Source organism: Solanum tuberosum, unplaced genomic scaffold (genome assembly GCF_000226075.1).
Source record: "Solanum tuberosum cultivar DM 1-3 516 R44 unplaced genomic scaffold, SolTub_3.0 scf00148, whole genome shotgun sequence".
Taxonomy (NCBI): domain Eukaryota; kingdom Viridiplantae; phylum Streptophyta; class Magnoliopsida; order Solanales; family Solanaceae; genus Solanum; species Solanum tuberosum.
Genome location: NW_006239071.1, coordinates 1262234 through 1286616, shown reverse-complemented (window position 1 = coordinate 1286616; position 24383 = coordinate 1262234). Strand labels below are relative to the sequence as shown.

Sequence of the window (24383 nt, the reverse complement as noted above, 5' to 3'; positions counted from 1 at the left end):
TTGTACTTCAAATTTTGTCATTCTTTACTAGTACAAAAAAAACCACATTGACCGTAACTTCATGGTAAGAAGACAATCTCAACCTTCACCAACCCACCAAACAATTGAAATGTATAAAGTTTAATGTGGAAATTTCATTATAAAAAGTTCTTTAAAAATCTTAAAATCTAAAATTCAAACAAAAAATTTAATACATTGACCAATGAGACCCTTTATTAAACTCGTATTATGAATCTTTTTTTTTGCTTTAATTGTATTATGAATCTAATTGCTTCCTCCCATCTCTTCCTCTATTTTCTATGATTTTAATTTATTTCTTTTTAACTTACGAATTTTGTGACACCATACTTCAAACTCCGTCGTCATTCTTTATCGTATAAGAACACGTTGATTGTTATCTCAAGATAAAAAGATAATTTTAACTTCACCAATTCATCAAAGCAATTGACACATGCGATTTAGTCTGAAATTTTTATTATAATTCTAATAGATTGATCGTCAAGACTCTTGGTTAATAATGTGCTAAGAAAAAGTCTTGTGCAATCATACTTCTCTTGTGGTCTCCTCTTTCTCTATTTTAGTTATTTCCCTCTGAATAAAATTTATGTGATCGTACTTCAAACTCCGAAATTCTTTATTACACAAAGAAAAACATGTTGATGAATGATGACCATTGTCTTGTAGTAATTAATAAAAAGACTAGTTTAACCTCCACCAACTCACCAAGCAATTTTAATGTTTTCAACTTGGTCAAAAAAACAGTAAATTGATTATTTTAAATAAATAAATAAATAAAATACCGGCACTTCAAGTATCCTGTAAAAAAGCAATAGAATCCTCAAATTGGATTCTCTTTTTCCTTATATTCATATTCATCAGTTACCTACCCTTCGGAACAATCAAAACTTGTCCTTTTTTTTTTTTTTCAATGCTAAGTTATTTGTATTTTTCCATTATTATTATTATTATTAAAAATTAAAATAGCAAAAAAATAAAATAAAATTGGAATAATTAAGTAGTAAGTGTAATAGTTAATACAACCAACCCTGAAAATCGCCTATATAAAGTGTATAAAAATTAGTCTTTGCCTCACAAAGAAAATTCATCTTATAGAGAATTTTAATTTTAAGAAGTTGTCATCATGTCTCTGCTTTCAGATCTTATCAACCTCAATCTCTCAGATGATACTCAGAAGATCATTGCTGAATATATATGGTGAGTTTTTTTTTCTTTTTTGCCACCCCATTAATGGGGTTGTTCTTGTTTTTACTCTAGAATGATAAAGATTGGATTTTAAAGTTTTTTTGGTGTATGTTATGATTCTTGAAGATGTTTAAGGTTGTTTGCTGGGGTTTTTACTTAAAGGGTGTCTATTTTTTTTAGTGTTTTTGTTTGTTTTGGGATTTTAGTTCACCAAGTGATGTGTTTGTTGTGATCTAGTGAGTAGTCTTGAGTGTTTTCGTGTTGGGGTGGGGGATTCTTAATGGGGTGGTTCTTTTTTTACACTGGAATGAAAAAAGATTGGATTTTAAATATTTTTTGTGTTTTTTGGTGTATGTTATGATTCTTGAGGGTGTTTAAGATTGTTTTCTGGGGTTTTACTTAAAGGTGACATGTTTTTTTAGTGTTTTTGTTTGTTTTGGAATTTTAATTTACCAAGTGATATGTTTTTTTTTGTGATCTAGTGAGTAGGAGTGTTTTTGTATACCCAATGGTTTTTTTTTTGGGTGGTGTGGGGGTTGTTCTGTTTTTGCACTAGAATGAAAAAGATTGGATTTTTTTAATGGTTTTTTGGTGTAAAATGATGATTCTTGAAGATGTTTAAGATTGTTTTCTGGGGTTCCTTAAAAGGTGTTGCTTTTGTTTGTTTTGGAATTTTAATACACTCAATGATATGTTTTTTGTGATCTTGTGAATGGTCTCGAGTGTTTTTTGTATACCCAATGGTATTTTTTTGGGGATTCTTATTGAGGTTGCTCTATTTTTACACCAGACATGAAAAAACTCTGTTCTTTCTGTTTCATTGTATCATTTTTTTGTGCTTGTTGTATGGATCTTATGATTCTTGAAGTTATGAAGGATTGATTTCTGTGTTTTTTTCTCAATGGGTGTCTGATATTTTTATTTTACTGTTTTTGTTTGTTTTGGAATTTGAGTATGATAACTTGTTGAGTGTTCTTGCACACAAAATGGTATTTTGTTTGGATCTTTGCCACCTCATTAATGGGGTAGTTTTGTTTTCACACCTAACATGAGCAAGATTCTTTTTTTGATATTCTAAACAACTTTTTGGGTGTCTGTTTATGGATATAAAGATTCTTGAATCTAGTAAAGATTCTTTTGTGTTTTTTTTTCCTTAAAAAAAGGTGTCTTGTGTTTTTGTTTCTGCATTTTGGGTATAATGTCTTTGTTGTGATGTAGTGAAAGTGGTAATTTTTTTTTTATTGAAATGTTAAGAGTGTTAATGTTGTTTTGGTATGTCAATTTCATTAGATCTATCTTTTTTCCCTTTGTTTTTATTGTTTCTTTTGTAGTTTTCCTCTTCAATTGAGATCCTTTTTTCATTTGCTTTGAGTAAACAAATGACACTTTGCACATAAAAAGAAAACTTTCTTGTTTTTCACTAAAACTTGTATTTTTTTTGTATTTTCTTGTGAAAAGTGATATTTTCTGGAGAAAGATCTGATTTTTATCAGTTTTCCTATCTGGAAATTTATTTCAGTTAGCTACTTGCGACTACTTTTATGATTAAAAAAAAAGAGTACCTTTTGATGTTTATATATACATATTTTTGTCTGTTTATTACCAGGATTGGTGGATCAGGCATGGACATGAGGAGCAAAGCCAGGGTATAATCTCTTTTTATTGATTTTAAGTTTATATATTTTTCCCGAGTTTTCGAATAAGTAGAAGTTTGCTTATATGAGTGTTATTTTTTGATTTACAGACTCTCCCTGGTCCAGTTACTACCCCTGCTGAACTACCCAAATGGAACTATGATGGATCAAGCACAGGTCAAGCTCCTGGAGAAGACAGTGAAGTGATCATATAGTAAGCTATCCTTTTGATGTGCAAAATTTGCTAAATTTTTTTGTGAATTGAACTTTTTTCTGACTAGTATTTATTTAATTGAAATTTGACATAGCCCACAAGCAATCTTCAAGGATCCATTCAGGAGAGGCAACAATATCTTGGTCAGTTTCAAGATTTATTTGTTACCTACCTATCATTAATTCCAGCATTCAAGTTTTTCTAGTTGACTTTTGTTGAGTATCTGAAAAGAGTTGAACTTCTATACATCAGTGACTTTAGATTATGTTTCTTGAAGTCTGACAGTTGCGTGTTGGATCCTCCAAAAGTAGTGCATTTTTCGAGGATCCAGACACGTGTCAGCAACATAGACTGGAGAATTAACATGATGGTATTAGTTAAGTCTTTTTAGTGAATCATTTGTTTGATTCTTTCTTTTTTTGTACTGAAGGTCATGTGTGATGCCTATACTCCTGCTGGTGAGCCCATCCCAACAAACAAGAGGCACGCTGCTGCCAAGGTCTTCAGCCACCCTGATGTGGCTGCTGAGGAAACTTGGTATTGACATATTCTACTAAGCTTTTAAAGTATAGCTTAAACTTTTTTCTCGGATACGATGATTTGCAAATTTCCAGTTTGATTGAAGAAATTGTTTGTATAAATTAGGTATGGTATTGAACAAGAATATACCTTGCTGCAAAAGGAGGTCAACTGGCCTCTTGGATGGCCCATTGGCGGTTTTCCTGGACCCCAGGTATATTATTAATACCTGCTATACATTTTGTTGCATTGTTCTTTTGTTTCCTGTGTCTTTTTGGCATTAGTTCTTTCATTTGGCTCATCTCCTTGGTCATAGATTATTTTCTCATATTGCTCGCATTACATTGTGTCACAAATGTCACATATCGCTGGCGTTCATGGTGATTATTGGTGTTCCTAAGAAGTCTCTATTGCCTCATGCATTGATCTGTATCTGTGGTCCTAGTACTTAATTTGTTTTGGTGACTGCTGCATTTACCCAACAATTAGGGACCATACTGATCAAGAGTTAGTTAATTGTCTATTTAATCGTATTTATTTTTGTGTCTAGGGACCATACTACTGTGGAACTGGAGCTGACAAGGCCTTTGGACGTGACATTGTGGACGCCCATTACAAGGCATGTCTCTATGCTGGGATTAATATCAGCGGAATCAATGGTGAAGTCATGCCGGGACAGGTATATAGGTGTTCTTGCTTGCTCATCTAGCTAGAATTGAATGATTTCACAAACATTTGATGTGTTTTTTTTAAATCTTATGTAGTGGGAATTCCAAGTGGGACCTTCTGTTGGCATCTCAGCCGGTGATGAAGTGTGGGTAGCTCGTTACATTCTAGAGGTATTGCAGCTTAACCGTTGACGCTTTTATCGACTATTTTGGTTCATTTCAATTCAATTCTCTTGCTATCTTGTCGAGAACTTGAATGCAATTTACTTATTGACTTGGTGGTTTAACAGAGGATTGCAGAGATTGCTGGGGTGGTCGTGTCATTCGACCCCAAGCCTATCCCGGTAAGCTTTCTACTATGTAATTCAGGCATTTATTTGATTTGATTATTGAAACACGTAGGATACAAACTGGTCTCCCTTTTTAGGAAAACTGATGTATCGCTTATCATATATGGTGTATTAACAATGAATGTTTCTGTTCTTGTCAGGGCGACTGGAACGGCGCAGGTGCTCACACAAATTACAGGTAGAGGAATAACACTTCATTCTTGCGATTTTTATCTTAAAATTCACCAGTCCTTTACGTCTAAACCTTTGGTAATTTTTTCCAGCACCAAGTCGATGAGGGAAGACGGAGGCTATAAAATAATCTTGAAGGCTATTGAGAAGCTTGGCCTGAAGCACAAAGAACACATTGCTGCATATGGTGAAGGCAATGAGCGTCGTCTCACTGGAAAGCACGAAACAGCCAACATCAACACCTTCAAATGGGTATATATAAACATTTTCCCTTTCTCATAACTTCTCTCATTTGACAATAGAGTAACTTAAAGCTAGTCACAAAAGAACGACACCTAGTAGTTCTTTCTTAAACTCCGTTTCAAGCAAGATGCATCCAACGTCTTACCCTGTCTCACTTTACACAACTTCATTTAACGTGTTCAGGGGGTTGCAAACCGTGGTGCATCTGTCCGTGTTGGAAGAGACACAGAGAAGGCAGGCAAGGGATACTTTGAGGACAGAAGGCCAGCCTCAAATATGGACCCATACGTTGTCACCTCCATGATCGCAGAAACCACCATCATCGGTTAACCTTGAAGACATTTTACTATGAATTGCTCGAGGGGATCGCTTGTTTCTGGTTTGCACAATTTGGGATAGGAGAAAAGATTGAATTGTGAAACGACCCTTTCGACTTCACCTGTGTTAATTTTTAGTTATAGGGGTAGATTGTCTCTTGTTATTTTTCTGTTTATTTGCCAGTTGAATTGTATTTTCATACAGCAAGGCCTTATACATTGTCTATGATTTGGCAATGCTGTGTTACAAAACAATGTTATTCTTATTAATAACAAAGATAATGAAAGGATTTAATCTATTTTACCCTTAATTCATTGAGAGCGTGATTTGTGATTTTGTTTATTCGACAGATAAAAATAAATAGGAGAGAGGTTGCTATAGGTTAACGATCAACGTATGAATAGTCTTATTTGTAGATATATATTCCAGTTAGACTTGGAAGAAACCAATTTCTTTGGTAATAATTGTGTAAGGTCATTGTCAAAAAGCTCTTTAGCTAGCGTTTGATCATAGATTTTCAAATATTTTTGACAAATATTATTTGGGTTAAAATTTTGGTGAAATTTCACCATGTGTTTGGTCATAGTATTTGAGAAACATATTTCACTTTTTTAGAAAATATGATTTATACTCATAAGTTTTAGAAACGGTCAAAACTAATCATATGTTTGTGTTACAAGTCAATTGGATTTTCGTTGCAACAAATAACAAGTAGTGTCCATGACATTAGAGCAATATGATAGTTCAGAGTGAGTGCAACGAGCATCATCCCATGCATCGTGAAGTACACAAAACACATGACTTTGTTACCCTAAGCTAATTGTTCATCATAATTTTCATCAATAACCGTATCATTACTTTCATATTCTATCACTACTTTGGTGTTTACGTAAAAAAAATATGTAATACAACGTAAACAACTACTATAGAGGGTGTTTTTGTAAAAAGTAAAAGTTTGGTGTAGAATTTAAATTTTTTAAAGATCCCAAATAATGAGATTTGACCCAAATACTAGTTTTTTTAGTATTTGAGAATTTGGGTTATTTGCCAAATAATAACAAATTGTATGAACAAACACTATTTGCCAAATTTCCCCCCAAATTTTACTTGGAAAATCTACGACCAAACAGATCCTTAGTATCTTGTAAATATATAATCTAGTTGGAATTCAACTCCCCAAATCACAAGGAAGCGGGCTTGTTAAAATTAATTTCGGAATTAGTTATCTATTATCACTTGTAGTTTGTCTATCAATGCACTTGCCTACCCCCACCTGCTTCATAGGGGTACTGATGACAAAATCAAATCCAATCTGTCTAATTTGTGTAATCTGTTTATAGTTGGTCTGGTTATTGACCTATTCATTTATTAGCTGATAGCTCAACCCATTTCAACCCAGTAAAATTAGGTTGATATGTAATCCAAATTGATAGAAATCTTGTCAATTTTTTTAATAAAAATTTAATATGCTATATATCGCCATAATAAAGATAAAAATAATTTTATAAGGTAGTGCGATATTGAAAAAAACAAATAAAACAATTAACACATTATCCGACTAGTTTTGATCCCAATATGACCCAAACAAATTTAGATTGAATTGAATCTTATCCCGTTTATTGTCTTGACTAACCTGCTCAAATTTAATCTAACCCGTCTAAATTTGATCCGATCCGCCCAATTGCCAACCCCGTTTTAGGGTTTACTTTACTAATTGAGTTTAGAAAATATTATTAAACCCAAGAAAAAAAAAGATCATTCATCTTTCTATAATTTCTTCTAATATTCAACTGTTCGATTACTCAAATGATGTTTCTCAGACAAGCTTCTGCTAATTTAATTAAAAGATTTCGGATTTCCCCTCAATTTCTTGCTGCTACTCCACTTCACAGAAGTTCCCCAGTTTTGCTACCCAATGCTGGTAATTTTTTGAATTTGAATGTATTGTGAGTTCTTTGCAATGAGCTATTAGGATAAAGAATCGATTTTTATGCCAATTATGCATTTTTTTTGAGGTACTGTATGCAGTGATGCTGGTAATTTTTGAATTTTATGTATTCTGAGTTCTTCATGAAGAAACCCTTTTCTATTAATGAGAATAAAGTAGATTTTTTATGTGTTAAATTGTGTTTAATGATCAAGATTTGTATTTGGGATACTTATGCAGCTTTTTGAGCTACAGTATTCAGTGATGCTGGTAAATTTTGAATTTTATGTATTGTGAGCTCTTTGCAATGAACTATAAGGATAAATAATTGATTTTTATGCTAATTATGCAGTTTTTTTTGAGTTACTGTTTATAGATGCTGGTAAATTTTGAACTTCTATATATTCTGAGTTCTTTATAAAGAACCCATTTTCTGTTAATGAGAATAAAGTAGATTTGTTTCATGTTAAATTGTGTTTAATGATCATGATTTGTATCTGGGCTTATTATGCAGCTTTTTGACCTACTGTATTCAGTGATGCTGGTAAGTTTTGAATTTTATGTATTGTGAGCTCTTTGCAATGAGCTATAGTACTCAATACTGTGTGCTATTTTGTATTTCCAGCATTTTGTTAATGAAGAACCCACTTTCTATTCATCAGAATAAAGAGTCGATTTTTTGTTCATATCAACTTGTGTTCAATGTTCAAGATTTGCATCTAGGATAATTATGCAGCCTTTTGAGGTTTAGTATACGATGATGCTAATTGCTAAGTGCTATTTTGTATTTCCATCTGTTTGTTCATCAGCCGACATTTTCATTTTTTGGCAGGACAATGTAGATTTTCCAGTGAGCTTGGTTCTGGAGGGTATTTTTCAGACTCATTTCGATGGATTTTTCTGTTTGGACCAGCTGGTATTCACTACTCTTATGGGGTAATCCATTTGTTTGTTGATGTCGTATGCTTATATTTATCTAGTAGCATATTAATATTTTCTAAACAACAAATGTCCAGCTATCCAATACAGAATTCTTTTAGCAAGAAAGGCCTCCACCTGTAATCTTATATGATCAAGCAATGTAGCAGAGGCAATATTGTGGTGCGGTCCTATTGATCTTTGAATGTTTCTTCAATTAAACACAAGAAAGTATGTTGCAACATATCAGAGAGATTCGTTTTTTATTTGCAATTTTTTTGACTCCAGGAGAAAAAATATTCTGTTGTATAAGGAAGCATCTTTCTCTAGATGTCATCATTTGAAGAGAAAATGATAATTTTCTTAAGATAGAGCCATATATGTTCTGACATCATGACGTTGTATCTGGTTTTATCTCCACTCTATGCTTCTCATTTTTCCTACATAGTTCCGATCTATGTGAATGCAGTTCTTATTTAACAGAAAGAATGTTCTCTGTTGGCACACCATACATTTGCATGATGATTTTTCAGTGCTTTCATGGAATATCTCTTTCAAATTGTAGTTTTTTCTGGAGATTTTGTTATTGAAGCCATGTACAATGTGAATTGCCATCAGAATTATTTTGATAAAACATTAACCGTATTTTCCTGTTGCAGCCGTAATCCTTGGAGTAAATGTTAGTCCTGCCTTGGCAGAAGAGGTTTCTACTCCGGCAACTGCTGGAAGTGATGGAGTTGATGTTGAAATCAGTGGCTTGCGCAAAATTGAGGATGGGTCTGTAGTATCTAATATACACACATCCAAATGGAGAGTTTTTACAGACAGTGGAAGGGATTTGTTTTTACAGGCATGCAAGCCTCCTATGTACCACTGATACTGTGGTATTTATCTTTACAATTCAATTTGGTTTTCATACTGTCTGAACTTGCAGTAGTATTTCTATTCAACCAGGGAAAACTTGAGGAAGCTGAAAAACTGTTCCTGTCTGCATTGCAAGAAGCTAAAGAAGGTTTCGGAGATAGGGATCCACATGTTGCATCTGCATACAACAATCTGGTAGGTCCACTGTTAGATGCCTTTTGTCCTTCAGGCTCTCAATATAATCTTCTTCAGGCTATTAATAAAATAATTTTACCTTATAAAAAAATAAATAATCTTATGCCTTTAACGTTATTTTTCAAAATTAATTCTAATGCCATGGCTGCCATGTATTTTTAAATCACCAAGTAGTGGTAATTTGGGAAGTGATAGTCTTCAAGGTGCATTTTTTACGTTAGGTATTTGGCGGGTGATTGTTTAAATTTGTACATGCCAGGGAAGTCAATGAATAATGCACGCACTTCACAGAATTTGGTCTTGGAGACGTGCTGATTCTCATTTCTTATGAAGACTCCAGTTTTAAGATTGTATTGCATGGAGAAGGTTGAATCTTAAGATGAATCCAATACCAATATAGTAGTCACATGTGTACAAAATGTCCTTTACTTTGAATGTCTAATACAAATATGCCACATGAAACAGGATGGAGTGAGTAAACGTAATTTTAAGTAACAGTTTTGCATGAAACTCATTTTTCACTCGACTGATTAGTCTATTTTTGGAAGGTTATTGGCTATGTTTTTTGTGACAGGCAGAGCTATATAGAGTGGAAAAGGCGTTTGATAAAGCAGAACCTATGTACTTGGAAGCAATCATAATACTCGAGGAATCATTTGGACAAGAAGATGTACGGTATGTATTGAATTGACTTTTAATAAAGCAGACCTATGTTTACTATATATTAGTATTATAGTGACACCTGGTTGTGGGGCATTCATATGTTTGCTATTTGATTACATGCTTTTTAATTGGTCCTTAATTAATACCTTTCCCTTTTATGGGGTCAAATTTTGAGTAGTATAGCAGTTTATATATGAACTTTGCTACTCTTATACTGCCCAAAGTGAGGTCACCTGTGTCGAAGCTTGACACTTAAGCTTGAGTCATTGAAAAGCATAGAAGAAACATGGTGAATCGTCAACGTTTGCAAACAGGTCATCTATTAGCAGATCTGATAACTTCCATGGTTTTCTATGAGAAAGAATTACTGCATGCTAGTCTTCAGTTCTTTTATGTTCAAACAATGAACTAAGCCTCAATCCGGAGGTTGTTGGGTCAGTTATATGAATTTTCTGTGTCAATTATGCTCATTAAAGTCCATTTCGATCCAATACTATTTTTTTGTCTTTTTAGACAAATAAGGAGTTCTTGATATTTCCACTTATCTTGCATAGACACTTGTTTAACTAAAATCCCAATTAGTTGATATCATCTATATGGATCCCATACCTTCATTGTGTTGTCTTCTTAGTTAAGTCCAAATTGATTCTGAGTGTTTTGAGGTCTTTGAAAACAGCATTTCTCTGTGTGATTTTAGGTCTAAGGCATCTCTTCTCATTGTGTTTGAAGTTATATCATAGTTAATCTCCAAGGCTACAATCTTATTATATAGTGATAATTACTGCGTCAGTCCATCTATCTGCATCTTCGATTAGTTGCTTGAAAGTTGATTATCACTTTCCTTTATATGCTTGCTTTTGTGTCGTAGAGTTGCGGCAGCCCTTCACAATCTAGGACAATTCTATCTTATGCAAAGAAAACTGGAACAAGCTCGTGGTGTCTATGAGGTATGTGGGAAAACATTTTCAGACTCTTAATTTTCTTTCTCCATTCTCATTCATAAAATTTTATGACATTACAGAAATGTTCATGACATCGTTGTATTGTTTATTAAGCTGATGTGTATCTCCTTGTGGTTTATTATCCATAGCCACTGGATAGGTTTGCTTAGAAGTTATGGATGTTATGTGCTCGGCTGGCATAATATATTAGTGTTTCCATCTCAAACATATGTTTGTATTATTCATTGAAGGACTTGAATTGGATCCAAGTATGCTGTCATTTTACATTTTCTTTTTTGGAGTCACATTGGTGTATATAGATTTCTTTGGTATACCACCTTCTTGCCATGATATCCCGCGTGCATGACTTTACTTTTCAAGAGCTTATATTCTGTGACTTTAAACTTATGTATTAGCATTGGAAACAGTTCTACTCTTAAGTTAAATGCTTCTAATGCTGAGTTGAGCATGGAGTGCTAGTTTCATTGAAGTTGAAAATAGTTTAAATTAATAAACCTTATCAAACTATACTTAAGTTGGGCATACCTGTATTGCATATTGCATGTTTTGTTTGACGTGATACACATATCAAGTTAAAATTTGAAAATTTGGACTGCAATATGAAGGGAACATGTTGGGGCCAATTAATCACTTTTTGGGTTTTTCATAATCAACATAAGAGAAAGGTTTATTGAGAAGTGCAGGAGTAGGGGTTATGCAACTTTCTGCAAAGCATATGATTGAACCTTCCTTTTCAATGCAGTGGATATGACTTGGGATAGAACAAGATATATTTTTTTGGATGGTTGGAGTGATAAAATTTTGCCTTCACCAGTCTGTCACTTGATATGCTGAGGAATGATAGTCGTTTTTATAACTTTTATTTAACAATTGGCTTACCTTTTTCAAAAATTTTACTGATACTGTTTTCTTTTCTTTTTCATCCATATTATTAACATGGCAGCGTGCTTTAAAGGTATGTTGTTATTACCAGGACTTGCAATGTATTTACTTCAGTTGTTGCTATTAAAATTTCTAAATATTGATCTTTCACCATTTGACCTTGTAGATAAAGAGGCGTGTCTTAGGGGAGGCTCATCCAGACTATGCTGACACCATGTATCATCTGGGAACAGTAAGGCCACAGTTTCCACTCCACTTCATCTTCATATAGTTCTGATGGTCTGCATAAAAGTATACTTCCTGATACACCCTAAGTTTGGGGCACAACAGACCAACGCTTATATATTGGTTACAAACAGCTTATAACCAGTCTAAAATGGAGTTCCACCCAAAGTGATGGAGAACAGGATAACACTTCAACTCCAAGTAAACAAGTCAAATACCAGATATAGAGCTACCCTGTAGCTAAAAAACAATTATCTAGAGGGACACACCATTTGTTCATGGACTTTGTTACTTCACTATTTTCTCTCTTTGTTAGGATATGGGTTTATTCCACAATGGATGGAGTAATGCCTTTAGCCAAGCTGGCATGTCAAACTCTGAAGCAAGAGATCTCCTTCACAGCTTCTGCCTCTTATGCAAGATCTCTAGTCAATCCTTTTCTTCCCCTACAACTATATGCATTTCATTTGTTATAGTCTTGTTTTATCTTTAATTTCTTATTCTAGTTAAAATATAATATTGCGCCTAAAGCTTTTGGCTTGTGCATAGTACAATCAATGTTTGGTTCTTTTCCTGTGTATATGATTTATGCTTCCTCTCTTTCACTTAATCCTTTTTTGATAGCTTTTCCATTTTGGTCACCCTAGTTATTCAATAGTTAGCATCTACATTTATACGCTGGCTAATTTGAAAACGTAGACAGAAGTAAATTTTGACTGACAAGAGAATCCCACTCCACTTCCAGGTGCTGTCTCTTCAGGGGAAATACAAGGATTCAGAGGCTCTGATTCGCGATTCTATTCGGATTTTGGAGGTTCCCAAATTTGTTACACATGCTGATTGTGGGTTTTCTGTAATAACATGATCTGTGTATCTGTTCTTACAAATTTGTTTACCATTGTAGGATGGAGGTCAAGGTGAATCAATGATATGTACCAAGAGGATGCGACAGCTAGCTCAGGTTGTGCTTCCATATTTGTTTTTGCTTTTGTACCAAGGTTATGCAAATGTTGCTTGTGCATACAGTGAAAACCATTGAGGTTACTCTCGCTGGGTACAGTTGATCTAGCTTAAATTAGTCCCCCCATACGAAGGGACAGAGCACTATTTCTTTTGTCAATTCTGTATGATTGCGACTTAAACTTTTGTGGTGGACAAGTAAACGATACTACAGAAGATTGATTAAATGTTGCATATGTCCTCCTAACAGCTATGCTTGTATTATTCTGAAAAAACTTTTTAAAGCGTAGAAAGAGCAAGATGACCTGGTAACTTAAGCTAGATATTTTCTTTCTGTTTCTTAATAATGCAAGTAACTCTATCGAAACTTAGCCAAGATATATTCCAACTTTTTGCATAGATAACTGATTTGCTAGCCTTATAGTTTCAATATTTAAGTAGTAGTTCTGGTCTTAACTAGCTCTGCAATATGATTAAGTGTTTGATCATATAAGGAATGCCATCTGAATCATGACTATTCTTCATGTATTTTGTAAGTAATTCGACAATTTGCATCTTAGTGGATCAAAGGAGAAAGCATGTGTCTTGTACACTAAGGAAGTTTCTTGAAATGAAAGTTTGTCATTCTCTACATTAGGGTAAAGGCATTGCAAATGACTTTTTTTTCTATAATTGGGGTTCCTATTTTATCTCTTTTTCTTTAAGGAGGTTGTCGATCTCTCTTTTTTTGTCCTTTACTCATCTTGTACCAGCCTTAATATTCTGAAAGTATTGAGCTACTGCTCAATTCAAAATGTGTGTGTAATTGCAACAGATCTGCCTGCTTTTGTCGGTCAGAAAAGGCTGAATTACTTGGTAAAGTTGGCTTACAATCTACTCTCCTGTATAGATATACATCACAACTGACCGGATCGAAGAGGCTGAGAGTGTTCTGAGGAAGATCCTGCATATTATGGAATTAGCAAAGGTATACTAACCCCCCTTTTTTTGTCTTTTTCTGGAATCTTTCATTGTTCCAATCTGTTTTAGAAATGCTTATCTGAAGTTATACCTCCAGTTCGTATTATCCATTTCTGGAGTTCTCAGATCTTCATTGTGTTCCCAGATCTTGCTGCTCTATGTCCATACTCATTTTTCTCATATGTTGTTACTCATATCTTACAGGGTTGGAATTCTTTAGAGACTGTAATTGCAGCTGAACGCCTGGCCTTGACCCTTCAGTCGCTAGGAAACTTGAAAGAAGCTCAAGAGCTTTTAAAGAGGTGAATCCTCTACCCTAATTAATTAGTGAGTAAGGTGGATGCTTTTAAGATTCTGATCAAGAATGACATGATATAATTTTTGGAGCAGGTGTCTTGATGCCCGAAGAGCTTTACTCCCTAAAAACCACATTCAGGTTTCCCCTCCAAATCCTCAACATCATACTAGCAATTCAAGATGATTATATTATCTGTTGATTTTACTACTATGAATTCTATGTAATTTCCCTTATTTCCTTCTTCATAGATAGCTGCAAATTTGCTACATCTTGCTAGAGTTAAAATGCTCGACTCCAGTAAGCTCAACAAGAGTAATGTGGCTGAGCTTGATCTGGCAAAAGATCTTTTAAGCAAGTCAATAAGGTATTTATTAGTCTTAGCTTAGGTTTTCATCATACATTTGTCTGCTAATATCATTTCTTTATAGTTAAAGGTATATTTGTTTTTGTCAAGTTCAGTTTGAAATATCTCTTGATTTGTTAGTATCCCTTGCGATTTCTCTCTTTGAGATTCATCATATTTTGTGCTTAACTTAAATAAAAGTGGAGGAATACCTGTTCTGTTGTGCGCATCATACAATCACACCACTCTCAAATCCCAAGCAAAATTGACTAGCTTTACATTGACTGTCAATATACTTGCAATCCTTCTTATCTTGATTCGGAACCGAAAATGTGAGCTACCTTACCCAGGTAAAGTTGCATGACCACTATATATTTTTGATAAGACAATAATTGTAGATATGTAGGTATACAAGTATATATAAGAAGTAGAGAATCTACCCTAGAATATGGTTCTCTGGAAAGAGACACAATTATCTAAAAATTTACAGGGCACTAAAGACTATTTCCTATTAGAAAAAGAATATTCCACTCTTTCAAAGACTTATCTTATCGTTTTCTCTCTGGACTACACACGTAAGTGTCAAAAGGGCTATATCCCGTGCACCTCAACTTCTTTATTCCCTTTAGAAGTGTTGCTGAATGTCACATCTTTAGCATTGGCTGGAGTTGGCCACTGTATGCTGATCAAATTGACACCGACAATCATAGATGGCATGCTTCCATGCTATGTGAAAGTATATGCTCTACATCTTCTTCCAATACACTTTCTGCTCCTTCTCCATGTATCATGATTCATCTGTTTGTACAATTACAATGTGAGGTTTTGGAATTTGTCCATTCTCAGTATTGCAGGTTTCTGTTTGAACCTCAAGTCTGAAAAGAGTTCCATGTATCAGTAGTGGATGAACTCTTATATTATTTCTCACTTTCTTCTGGCATTGTTTAGCCTGTGCAGGTTAATCAAATTATGGTACTTTTGACTCATCTGAACTAAGTAGAAATTACTCAAACTATACGTTACCAATCTTGTTATTTAATGTGTAATTGGTAGCAAGAAGTTTAACGTGTTTTTCTGTGTCAAAGGAAATGCTTTGCTCTATGTAGTTTACAATTGAACAAAGAATTGAGATTTCTTTCCCGAGGAATCTTTCTTTTTACTCAGGATAACATATCTCTGTCTGATGAGTATGATATTTATGCTATTTCATAAGTTATACCTTGCCCTATCTCGGAGTCACTATAAACTTCCCTTTGTAAGCTGGTCCCACAAGCTTGTGCATTATCAATATTGGTGACATCATGACAACTTTCCTTAGTCAATTTTTTTCATAATTGTTGATTGTAGTGTGGCTCGGGGAAACCTGGTGCGTTCCGTGAGAGAGAAAGGAAATAAACAGTCTTATGGAGAGTCTGTGACAACAGTAAGGAGCAGGCAGTCGGCACTGATTATCCTGGTCAGTCCCATTATTGATTATTTATGAAGGGAAACAGCCAGTTAGATGTTATCCTCTGCTAAGTTCTGTTATTTGAGCAATCCAACCACTATTTATTTAAGATGTTAAAACTATCAGATCCTTTATTACTTTTCTTTCTGTGAAGTAGAGGCATATATAAATATATGGTACTCCTTTATTTGGATACAATAACATACAACTATAGTTTAAACTAGTGGCCAAAGACGCCAACGTCTTGTTTGGTCCATGTCTTGTACTAAGCAGGTTTTAGCAAATTATATCTTCCAATCCTCTCAAATTCTTCTAATTTCTTACATTTTCTACTACCAGGCTGCCTAAGTTAATGTCCAGGCATATATGGGAGAATGTGTTCATCTTTTCTGCCTTTGCACTGTAGCTTAACTGACTGATCACTAGCGACTTTTAAAATAAAATAAAATATTTTTCTTAAACTATACTATTTAAATTAGCTTTATTGTGGATTTTCCGGCAGTTGCAATCACTTGATGCTCTTTCACTGTTGGAGATGAAAAGGCTGGAGCTTGAAGATTCAAAGGTTAGATTATATCGTGTTCTTTTTCATTAACAAAACAATCCTATCTGTTTCTCTTGGATATTTCAACGTTCAAACATGATGAAACTGATTTTGATTGCACCTTCTACTGAAACAGGACCCTTATAACTCTGAAGCTGAGAGTGCTCTTCGTGGATGCATTTCTGCATACAAGGAGGTATGAGAAGTTTAGTTTTATATTGGTCAGTAGGTTTGCAATTGTTATTTAGAATTACGGGTGCTTTTGCCAGGTTTCCAATTAGTTGAATGACCATATTTGACTTTGTTTTCATGATCTTGTGACTTGATTGGTTAGTACCTTTTATTCTTGGCTCTTGCAAGTCGCACCACATGAGAGAATATTATACACCAAATAGGAAGTCCCAAGGATTCGTTGAGTAACTTCTGTTTCTATCCATCTCTGGATATATTTTCCTTGGATGGAGTCACAATTTTCATTGAACGATGAATGTTATGCTTCTAAATTACGTCATGTTATGATAGGAAAAAGGGTAGGGAGCGCTTTACCCCCTCTAAAGTAGGATTTCCTGGCGTTAATCTAGACTAGTTGGGCCACAAAGCGGGTACTACACACCGAGTGGGAAACCAGTGTTGTGAAAAGCGACAAAAAGTGCGCTTAAAGCGCGAAGCGAGGTGCAAGCACTGTGCTTTTATGCTCTGAAGCGAGGCGCTACTAAAAAAGCGAGCGCTTCAGTAGGCGAAGCGAGAAGCGCGCTTAAAGCAAAGGCAACAAAAAGCGCGCTTAAGCGCTGTTAGGCTATTTTTTTAAAACTTCTGTATAACACACTTGTCTGCTGCGACGCAAACATTTCCCTATGTATATGATGTATATTCTTTCTTATAGTTTTAGTTATTATTTGTTGTTTGTGCAGTTTGTAAATGAGAAGTCATTGTCTGATGCTCCTGGAGTAAAAGCTGAGTACCTCTTGTGCTTGAAACATCTAGTTGATCTGTTAAGTGATAACAGAACAACGAGCAAAGATCGATCCAACAATGCTGCTTTACAAGAGTTGAAAGATGAAATTAAACGCGTTGAAGTTGAACTCTCGAAGAAAGGAGGGCGTAGAAGTTAGCTACTCGATGGCGTAAGTCCATAGCAATCAAGAAGTAGAGAGATAAATGCTTCAACTCTATAAAGACATTGATGCCATTTTGTAATAGTTGTAGGAGGAAGGAAGTAAAACGAAAAATAGGACAAAGAGAAAAGGGAAGATTGGTTAGCCTTGGTCTGAAAAAAGTTGGGGTCGGTTATATGAATCTCCATTTCTTCGGTTTTACTGTATTTTTTATGTTTTAATAAAAATGTGCCATTTCAAACAGAGTGAGTAATTATTTTCAAAAGAATATCTTCTTGTTTACCCTGCATTATATTGTTAGAACCTTGCCTTTTGCTACTTGTAATAAGGTGTAACATGTACATGAGTCCACAATCTCTTCTAGTAGTACTCGGGTTCGAGTTATGAGAATGAATTTTAGTAGAGACTATGAGCAACGAGTGAGTTACGGGTTCATTTGAATTCGATATCATTACCTCAAAAGCTTTCATCTGAATTCCAAACTCGAACTTTAAGTTGAAATTTTGAATCGGTCTTTATTAGTACTTTTCTATTTAATCGGGCTTTATGCAACGCGAATCTTGATTAGTATTTGTTGGTGCTTAATTAGTGCCATTGATTTGATTTTATTAATAATAATACATTTTATATTTGTTAATTTCTAATTAGACTAATCAAACCGCCGACGGCTAAATTATTGTTTGATTACAATTTTGGTGACTAATTATCTTTATTCTACTTAAAAACAAAATTATAATCTTTGTTGATTACTATTGTTTTTATTTTACTTAATTGCAATTGATAAAGACCTTAATTATTCTTCCAAATTAAGATAAAATTACGTGCCGTAACCAAATTAAATTCCACTTTTATATTATTCTAAAGAACACTACACTTACATTTCCATCTCAATCATTTAAATAAATAATTTGATGCGTAATTAGAAGGGTCTACCTAATAATACAAAATTTAATTGCATTTTAATATTCCAATTATTTGAAACTATTTGCTAAGTTCATCATTTAGACCATATATATAATATCCATTGGCTTGCCGACAACAATATTACCGTACGTAATCTCATAAGTCGAATTTGAGGAGATGATATATACATAACTTTATTTCTATCTTGTTGATACGATAAAAATATCACCAATTATAAATAATAACGTACCATGTGTAATCTGATAAGTTGAATTTCAGAAGATGATATGTACACAACCTTATTCTTATCTTATTCGACACGACAAAAATATTATTATATTATATGATAGGACGTATTTTAAATTTAGGAGTGGAGTATTTGCATATGCAACTTGACTGTGGGACATTATATAAAAACCAGATTTATGAACTTTTGTTTCTTAAATAATTTATATATTGATAATTCATCTCAGGTCGATAGTATATAAAATAAAAACTTGAAAAATAAAAATTTCATTCTAAAAATCAATATTTATTTTAGAATGAAATTGAGAATTTGAAAAAAAATATTACGATATTATACCTGGAAAACTACACATCAAAGGCTAGCTATTGAGATGGTAAAATCCAAGTGTATATAAAGTTATAAACCACACATCAGCTTTTTATTTAATCGATGTCCTTGCAATATAATCATAACAGTCAATAGATTACCACCAATGATTGTGATAGACGAATAAATGTTTTTCAATCTTAATCAACAGTCTCTATTCAAATTAAAATATGAAATGAAATCCTAAAATTAGCGATTTTCTCTTTTTAGTAAATTATACGCGTCACAAATTCAAATTAATCGATAGAAAAAAATAAAAAGCATTAAAGACCGAGTCAATGTAAATAAAAAAATTGTCATCATTGTGAATGTAATATCTTTTAGAAATAGATTCTTAGAATTTTTATGAAAGTGAGTGGCCCCAATATAATTAGTTTCTCACCTAAAAAAGTCATTCTAGGGCCCCAAAATGACTCAATTAAATTTAATATTATAGTTTTTTTGGTACATTCAAATTAAATATACACATATTAATGGTGTACATCGTAACAATTATGACCCTCTAAGGCTCTAGCTTCTCTTTAGTAACGGAAATATTGATTTTTTTTTTTTTTAGTTAATTCTCATTCAATATTCGATATATAATAGAGTTTGATCAATTCAAATTTATATCAAAAAATTTTCTTTTTAAAATAAAAATAAAACGTTACTTATCAAAGATAATTTTATTTTCAGAATTTAAGCTCGAAATATCTCGTAATATATCATAAAAATATTTAGAAATTTTTATGATTAGCTAAATGAAAATCATCATGTATTGCTTAAAGTAATTCCACTTTCAAAAGTCAAAGTAGACGTTAGCCAGTGCACTTTTAGGTAGATTTATTAGTTTTATTCTAAAACATTTACATGACAAAAAAACTTTATGTAATATATTATTTTAAAATTTAAGCTTTGCAGACTGATAATATTTATATTTTTTCATATTATTCAATTACGTCGTTTCATAACAACATATAACTTCTCGTATCAAAACTTATATCATAATCCAAAGTAGAGTAATACGTAATTTATGATACCAAATTAAGTTAAATTGATTGCGTAAATAATTTCACTCTATCAATAATCTTGACAAAAATAGCGTAAGAGTAAATAATAAGGATTTATGTTATAGACACCAACTCTACAAATATTCTTTTAATACTATTAATGATAAAACATATCAAGTTATAAGTCATTACTTTATCGAATTATCAATTAGTAATATTTATTTGTAATTATCGATGACTTATAAAGAGCTTTATTTTATAAAAATATCTTGTACTCTATAAATGCACAATACTTTTGCACTCTAGTTAAAAAACAACATATTTAGTATCTTACATAAATAAAATCTGAAGAAGATGTCCACGATCTTACCCCTAGTAAACATTTGGAAAAGCAAACAACTATTTTCCCCCTTTTTTATGATCGTGATGTTCGGACCAACTTTTATGTATATCTAATTTTACGAAATATCTGTCACCTTTCATCAGCAATATATATCAGGTCCATCAAAGCTAGGACAGATGGAAAGAATCAACTTATAAATTTTTTTTCCGCTGAATTTTAAACCTGAAATTTTAGGATCTAAACCACTTCACTGACCATCCCGACACTAGTAAGCATTTGGAAAAGCAACCAACTACTTTTCCTCATCCATACAAAAGTGTCAAACTTTTAGTACTCTCATTATTTCCAAATCCAAAAGAAAAATATACACTCTTGTTTCTTCTTCTTCTTCTTTCAAGAAAACATCATGTCATCTTCATCTTTCCACATAAAAAAATCATCCAAAATTTGTACTAATAATATTGATGATTTATCTCTAGTGAAATCAACAACATTGGCTAATTGGTATGAAGAATTTGAAGTACTTTCAAGAAATTATAAAAAGGCTCAAGAACCATCATCAAGGTACAAATTACAAGTTATTAAAGAAGTTCAAGAATTGTCATCTTCACCTAATGTTTTTATTCCAATTGTACAATTAAATAGTAATAATAATAATAGTAATAATATTTCTCTTTTTGATAAATATGAGATTGATAGAATATCAAGTCAACTAGAAAAATACATAGAAAATAGTTCTAAAGAGAAAATAATTAAGAGTAGTCATGAGAAAAAGTTGAAGATTTTTAAAGGTTTTTTATTGTTTAGATATTATAAAATGATGAAGATGAATATGTGTGTTACAAGTTCATATGATGATGTTGTGGTGGTGAAGAAAAGTATTTACAACAATTCACGGTTGCCGGAAAAGTCACCGGCGCCGGTGGTGAAGTTTGACACTTGCCGGCCATGGAGTAAGCATGTCTAGTTGGTTATGTTGTGTTGGTCAGAGACGGATTCAAGATTTAAATTTGATGTAGTTGAAGGTTTTTATCGCTGAATTCATTGTATATAACTTTGTGAGTTTGGATGTGATAGTTGTAATCGTAATGTGTTTTCATGTATATATTATGTTTCACATTGAAAATATTAGGTTCGATTCCACCTCTAATGTTTGCGTAACGTAAGGAAAACACACTTAAACAAGATTTTCTTTTTTCATTTTTATGCCTCAAATTTGAAATATATGATTAGAGGTGAACTAATTTCATCCATCCATCGTATTAGATTCTACATTTAGTCTTCTATTTAGTTGACATTTAGAAATTAAATTGTGACTACATTCTTGTTTAGATTTCTTTATTATTATCGATATTCGATAAAATTTACATTATGACTCGATTAAATTTCAATTCATGGCAAAAAAATTTATATTGAATTACCAAGTTTCCTCATAAAGACAATTTATACTCAAAATTCAAAGTCAAAACTTTTAATTAAGTTTGTGAGATTGAGAATTTAATTCCATTTTCATTTATTGCAATATATATATAACATGTGGTGACAAGTTGCTATTATATAACGAGAAAAGACATAAATACACCTTGTCCCATATTTACATAAAGACACCTTAATTTTCAAAGTATCCTAATCACCCCACAGAGCTATTTAATATCTTTGTAAATGACCCATTCCCTTGTCTATGTAGTCGCGCGTGTTGCTCACTTCCTATGATAGAATTCAATCTGACCCGACCCTATTCTTTGAAGCAAAAACTAAGAAAAATAGTGCAGTGAAATTGGAAATGTAGAGCAAATTACTGCACTATTACTATTAGTTGTCTTATCCACCTTGATGCAAAAATTTCCCTAAAAGTTACAATTAGCGAAATTGAAAAATCAGCAAAGAGTTCATCATAAAATTTCATGTGATCTTCATGCCATTATTCAATTAGATGGTATAAGCTTTTCACTTCTTCCTTGAGTTTCAAGCTGAGCTTTGGTCGTGCTTGAGTGTTGATTTTAATGGAAATATGGAAATGGATTTGTTTTTTTTTAATCTAAGGAGAAATTAGATCCAATTAAGAAGCAGTCCTAACCAGAATGATCTTAGTCAACAGTGGTATCTTATTTTCTTGGGGAAGATGATGAAATCGTCAAACAAAGAGCACCAACGTTGATCTTGCTATGGAAAAAACCATGAAATCGAAAAATTAGGGCTACCAATTACTATTTTGGGTTTAAATTTGGGGAAGATGACATAAATTAATTAAATAATTAATAATAAAGAAAAAAAAATGACACATGACACTTTTAAATTGGTCCATGGCAGTGAAAACACTGCATGGCGCGCCTCATGTGCGTAGTAACAACCCAGACGAGGGAATGGGTCAAAATGTCTCATTTACAAAGATATTAAATAGTTCTGTGGGTGATAGGACACTTTGAAAGTTAAGGTGTCTTTATGTAAAGACGGGACAATTTTGATGATGTCTTTTATGTCTTTTCTCTTATATAACTTGAAATTTGAATAATATCTTCTGCATGGTACCATAATAAATGCTTTTATGTGGGGTCTGATCTGTCAATGTTTTAAAGAAGTGGAGTCAAAAGTGCCCATAAACACAACTATAAATTAGTCGAGAGCCAAAATAGAAAATAATTTTTCATATATTCATTTCTACAAGAAGCAAGATAACTTTTTAAATGAAGCGATAAAATTGGAAGATATCCGATTTTTTCATATTTAAATTAATTAATGAATATGATTCATTATTTAGCTTTAATCTATAAAATATTTAATGAATGTTTGATATTCATTCTCAAACATGACTATTAGGTAGAAAGAGTGAGACAAATGTTTCTTTTTCTAAATAAAGTGTAAAATCCATTTAAAAGTATCAACATAATATTAGACTTATTAATTTATTTTCTTGGGTAATTTTATTTTTTAATCAAAACAAAAATTAGTAATTAAATAAATTCTAAAAAACAAAATTGATTTTGAGTTAGACGGATTAAGTTATGACCCATAAATTAGCGAAAGCTTCAAAGTAATCCATTCATTTTAACCTAAACATTAACTTCAATTAAACAAGCTCAATTTTTTAAAAGAACTTCGCAAATTCTTAAACAAATTGTTCGTCTATTGTCTAAGTTAATCCGCTTTAATCCACACAACTTTAGCCTAACTTGCTCATTTAACAACTTCATATTCTTTTTTTTTTGGTTGATTTGCACTTTTGCTCCTATTTTATGTGTTTTTTATTTTTCTTCCTTCCGTATTGCATGAATTTATAATTTTACATCATAATATTTTATAAATAATGCATCCTTCAATAATTTACTCTTTTATACATAAGTTTGATTTCTAAAAATAGAAATTAAAGACCTTCCTCTTTGAAGAATAAAATTTAAATTTCAATTCATTTGCAGAGCAAAGTTGTAACGGTTCAGTCCGCTAATGATTGCCCGTTTTGGGCCTAGGTCTGCTTGACTTTAAAATGCATCACTAGTGGGTAAGACCTACTTAGTAGGACACTAAGGTTTGCCCCACCGCAAACAGGAGTGACAGATAATTTGTAACGACCCAACCTGCTAATGATTGTTTGGCGTTTGCTATGGGCTTAGGCCCGCATGACTTTAAAATGCGTCACTAGTGGATAAAATCTGTTTACTTATATACAAAACATGTTTGTGTTTTGTGGATGTGAGACTTGTTATCTTAAACTGGGATATACACACATATTTGATTTTTTAAAATTATTATTATTATTTTCTAAAAACTTGGTTTAGTGGTTTACTATTGTTACCCCATTGATGAACCTCAAACAAACAGTTCAGAGATGTTCACAATGGCCATCTCAAGAAAAGCACTAAAAAACACCCTTTCTCCTCCCTTACACCACCTCTCCACCACCACCCCCACCACCCC

At 32.8% G+C, this 24383-nt stretch overlaps 2 protein-coding genes across 3 annotated transcripts; both read left to right on the top strand.

Annotated features, from left to right (window-relative positions):
• Window positions 1-1104: 1104 nt before the first annotated feature.
• On the top strand, window positions 1105-5620 carry LOC102596783 (glutamine synthetase; the record flags this gene model as incomplete). Its single annotated transcript, NM_001318646.1, is given in 12 exon segments — window positions 1105-1215; window positions 2810-2849; window positions 2948-3051; window positions 3146-3194; window positions 3482-3588; window positions 3697-3784; window positions 4121-4249; window positions 4335-4409; window positions 4529-4582; window positions 4729-4766; window positions 4852-5011; window positions 5186-5620. Coding segments are annotated over 12 exon segments (1065 nt in total). The 5' UTR covers window positions 1105-1141.
• Window positions 5621-7014: 1394 nt separating this feature from the next.
• LOC102596241 (kinesin light chain 3) lies at window positions 7015-17910 on the top strand. Of its 2 annotated transcripts, none has more exons than XM_006352380.2 (18): window positions 7015-7241; window positions 8080-8163; window positions 8825-9015; window positions 9120-9224; window positions 9799-9899; window positions 10756-10834; window positions 11793-11804; window positions 11898-11963; window positions 12702-12770; window positions 12861-12917; window positions 13806-13883; window positions 14081-14178; window positions 14267-14312; window positions 14423-14538; window positions 15865-15973; window positions 16467-16529; window positions 16645-16704; window positions 17420-17910. In XM_006352380.2, the coding sequence occupies exons 1-18, from the start codon at window positions 7127-7129 to the stop codon at window positions 17618-17620; spliced, it is 1650 nt and encodes a 549-aa protein (XP_006352442.1). In that variant the 5' UTR covers window positions 7015-7126; the 3' UTR covers window positions 17621-17910. The 2 variants fall into 2 exon arrangements, with proteins under 2 accessions (XP_006352442.1, XP_006352443.1); XM_006352381.2 differs by having other exon boundaries at window positions 7154-7241; window positions 8080-8183.
• The last annotated feature ends 6473 nt before the right edge of the window (window positions 17911-24383 follow it).